This window comes from Pollachius pollachius (assembly GCF_949987615.1).
Source record: "Pollachius pollachius genome assembly, chromosome: 2".
Lineage (NCBI taxonomy): Eukaryota > Metazoa > Chordata > Actinopteri > Gadiformes > Gadidae > Pollachius > Pollachius pollachius.
Window position 1 is genome coordinate 19,763,983 of NC_136935.1, and position 3,631 is coordinate 19,767,613.

At 44.5% G+C, this 3,631-nt stretch overlaps 1 protein-coding gene across 1 annotated transcript; it reads right to left on the reverse strand.

Annotated features, from left to right (window-relative positions):
• Window positions 1–280: 280 nt before the first annotated feature.
• Window positions 281–3,068, reverse strand: LOC307071469 (cytochrome c). Its single transcript, XM_079730456.1, has 3 exons — window positions 2,957–3,068; window positions 1,604–1,778; window positions 281–1,439 (listed from the first exon to the last, which is right to left on the reverse strand). Exons 2-3 carry the CDS (start codon window positions 1,770–1,772, stop codon window positions 1,294–1,296), a joined length of 315 nt encoding a protein of 104 aa, XP_079586582.1. The 5' UTR covers window positions 1,773–1,778; window positions 2,957–3,068; the 3' UTR covers window positions 281–1,293.
• Window positions 3,069–3,631: the final 563 nt, after the last annotated feature.

The following is a 3,631-nucleotide window of genomic DNA, read 5'->3' on the forward strand; positions in this document are numbered from 1 at the left end:
CCGCTGAGACGTCATAGAACATTCTATCATGACGCTATGTTCTGCGTAGGAGGGTGTATTCTAGGCATAGCAGACCTATGTCACACACAAGAGCAAGTAGAACCATTCCAATGTCCCTCGTGTTGAATTTCCAGAACCAGGTGGTTTTGGGTATCTGCAGGTGGATCAAAATTAATTAGACTGTAGAATTAGGGAGTTAAATTTTTTCCTTAGGATAGAGAAAAAAGTTAACATTTTGGAAAAATAAAATACAGAATAGACTAGATAATGGTAGCCAGCATTTTTATTCAATCTTTTCTGTTTTGTAACCATCGATTTCACATTTGAATATTTCACATGTGCATTTTCCATTAAAATATACTTCAGACAGCCCGAGTACAGTAAAATAAGTTAAAACGGTCCACTTTCAGACCTGTGAAACCAGGTAAATAACATTAGTCTTTCGTTAGTAGTACCATTGATATTGTTTATGTCAATTGGCAATCAGTTCCTGGCCATTGGCTTGGCCAGGCATTACAGGAGATAGTATCAGGTGGAAGAGCCTTGCCTGTTCTGACCGAATATCAATGGCTTTGGGAGAGGAGGGGTAGAGTGCGAGTATGGGGGTTGAATCCACCACCTAATTAGAGCAAGCTGTAGAGGGGGGTCATTGAAAAAAGCCATAAGCATGGAACATGCCACATTGATAAAGACCACATTCAACCCGTCATCGGTGAATATAATCTGCATTCATGACACTCCACTGATCTCTAAACATACAACTCCAAAGATAAAACCGGGAGCCCGGAATTGGGCTCCCCCCTCCCAATTTTAATATCTGAGTTCTGGTGTTGTTAAAAACCTGTTAGCTGCCGAAATAATTCTACATTCCCACATCCTTAATTTCTCCAACACTATATGATCATATTTCTTCCTATTAGAGGACTTGGTTAGTATTATATTTTCGTGAAAATGCTGATGGCTCTAGAAGCACAAGCTACTGGACGTATGGATGCAGACCATCTGAAAGGTCCAAAACATGATAATTAACTCTCTATCCCGTCTCTAATGTGATTAAGGTTATCCATTGTTGAGGTACAGATGCTCGCACACACACACACAAAAAATATACAGTTTGGTTTGTGTTAGGTCATTTTGACAATAAATCACTTTTAAGCTTTACGAATTAAGTTAGGTTAAGGCAAAAAAGTGACCCATTACGCAAAATCTACCTAGCTAGAACCATTTGTTTTTTCAGCAAATGAAAGACTAAAAACCACAGCGATATGAAATCGTTTTTTTCTTCTGAGCCTCTTATGACGTGGCCGACTTCAGGTATGCGATGAGGTCTGTGCGTTCTCCCTTCTTCTTGATGCCAGCGAAGATCATCTTGGTTCCGGGAATGTACTTCTTGGGGTTCTCCAAGTACTCCATCAGAGTGTCATCCCCCCATGTAATACCTGAGGACGGTGAGCACAGTTTGATTCAATACGCATCGTATGCCAGTCATGTTCATCCAAAGAAGGTCTTAAGACAACAAGAAAGAGTCCGATACACGTTGGCCTGGATTCTATGTCTACATGAGCACCAATAACCCAATAAGGATGAAAGCTCTGCGACTGACCTTTGCTCTTGTTGGCGTCCGTGTACGAGTAGCCCTCTCCCTGGCCTGTCTTCCGCCCAAACAGACCCCAGAGGTTGGGGCCCACTTTGTGCTTGCCCCCCTCCTCAACAGTGTGGCACTGGGCACACTTCTGGACGAAGGCCTTCTTTCCCTTTGCAATGTCTCCCATAGTTAGCTAGAGGAAAACAAAAAGAAAGATCAGGATTGCTTTATGAGTGCTTTTTAAATGTACTACAGCCAAGGAAATGCATTTGCTCTTATCTCCATATCTATATAACTGCCAGTCTGTGAAGGTCATTTGAGGTACCAAGAGGTAACAGATAAGCATAATCAGCGCATAATCTGAAGTATTCCGGATGTATATTATATCATTAATGGATAAGATGGACAGAAAACTCCCCAGACTTATTGGTACATCTACGTGTCTTATGTCACTATAATTGACCGTTGTGATCAGCCCCCCCCCCCCCCCCACACACACACACACACACACACACACACACCCGGTTGAAGTGTGTCGCCAAAAGAAGGAAGTCCTGACCCTAGATGGGAAAGTCTACCTGGGTTAAATAACTGACCCTGCGGGTCTGTCGGGGAACTGCACTCAAGGACGATCTAGGCACTTGATTTGACCTAGAGCCATGCCGGCCGCTTGCCATGACCCCACATTATGATGGTGCTGGCTCTAATGTGCAGAGTGAATCCATTGAGGGGTCCCGCTCAGGCTGAACCCCCCCCACCCCCAAGACAGCCCAAAACGTGGCGGGTTTGGTGAGGCCGACCATCGACCCAGACCTCATCACCAAGGGCACGGACCACACAGTGCGGCTGCCTTGAATGATTCGCTAATAGATGTTGGCGAACCGATATATCATTTCACGGCTTTCAAGTCAAAGTCCAAGCTCACACAGAGGGACATAATACGGCTTTTCCACTAGTAGCGGCTACGGTGGCCGTGTAGTTCCGCGGATATCCTGGCCTAGCTGCTCTGCTAACGGGACAGGCTCCCCACAAGGATTAAGTTGGCTTTGATGGAGCATGAACTTTGATTTATTAACATATGAGCAGTCTATGAAGATAAACGCTCCTCGCCCGTCTGGTGGGCGCCCCAACATCTGCTACGTTTCTATATTACCGCATACACTATCGCCCTTGAATAAACCCCTAAGAGGTTGAATGGGCCGCTGCGTTACTCAGAAGCCGCATCCTAGCTATTCTCCAAGAGGGATACGTAACCGACAGACAAGTAACCGGCGAGCCCGGCGGGCGTTCTTCTACTTCTTCTAATTGTAACGGAAAATGTATTTGACTATATTATCGTTTAGATTGGTATTGGTAACACAGCAGACTCACCTTTGATCGAGTTGGTTCTTGTGGTCGCTTTGCCCAGGCGGGTGTAATCTGCTGTCGGTGCGGCGACGATTCTGGTATAGCGGACTTTACTGAGGTCACTTTACTATGGAGGCGCGCGTTGCGTCACTGGGCCACGTGTCACGGCTGTTGACGTCGCTTCCTCCTCTGGCGTCATCCGTTACACAAATGGGGTACAACTCGTGACAACTCGCCCTTTACCTGCCATCGTTACAGAATTAAACCCGGTTTATAGTTGACTTTAAACATTTGACATTTGAGGATGGTTTCTGGTAGAGAGTTCAGTCCTGGGTTTCAGCAAGGCACCTGCTGCCAGACACCAGACAAATAAACGCCTTAAAAGGAGACATTCCTCCTGTCATATTACTTTTTTTTAATGTAAATTTCATTGCGTTTACCTTCACCTGGTTAACCTTTATATAATAATATCATCCATTGTCGTTCCTCCCTGAGCCTACTCTCTGGTGTTGCTATGCAAACATTTAGGCGGGCTAGTCATAAAACACATATGTTACACTTGACGTTATAGAATATTTGCTTATTTTAAAAAGTAGAATATTTACTTGAGAAATTATCTGTGGGGAAATGTATAGCATTACAGCAGGGGTCAGCAACCTTTTCAACATGCAGTGCCAGTTTGACATTTCCTCGTTAATG

What these genes read in the sequence shown, in the direction of transcription:
- LOC307071469 (XM_079730456.1), bottom strand. Translation starts at nt 1,772, where the DNA reads ATGGGAGACATTGCAAAGGGAAAGAAGGCCTTCGTCCAGAAGTGTGCC. An exon ending in GGACGCCAACAAGAGCAAAG is followed by an intron (nt 1,440 to 1,603) that starts GTCAGTCGCAGA and finishes CACCGTCCTCAG; the next exon opens with GTATTACATGGGGGGATGAC.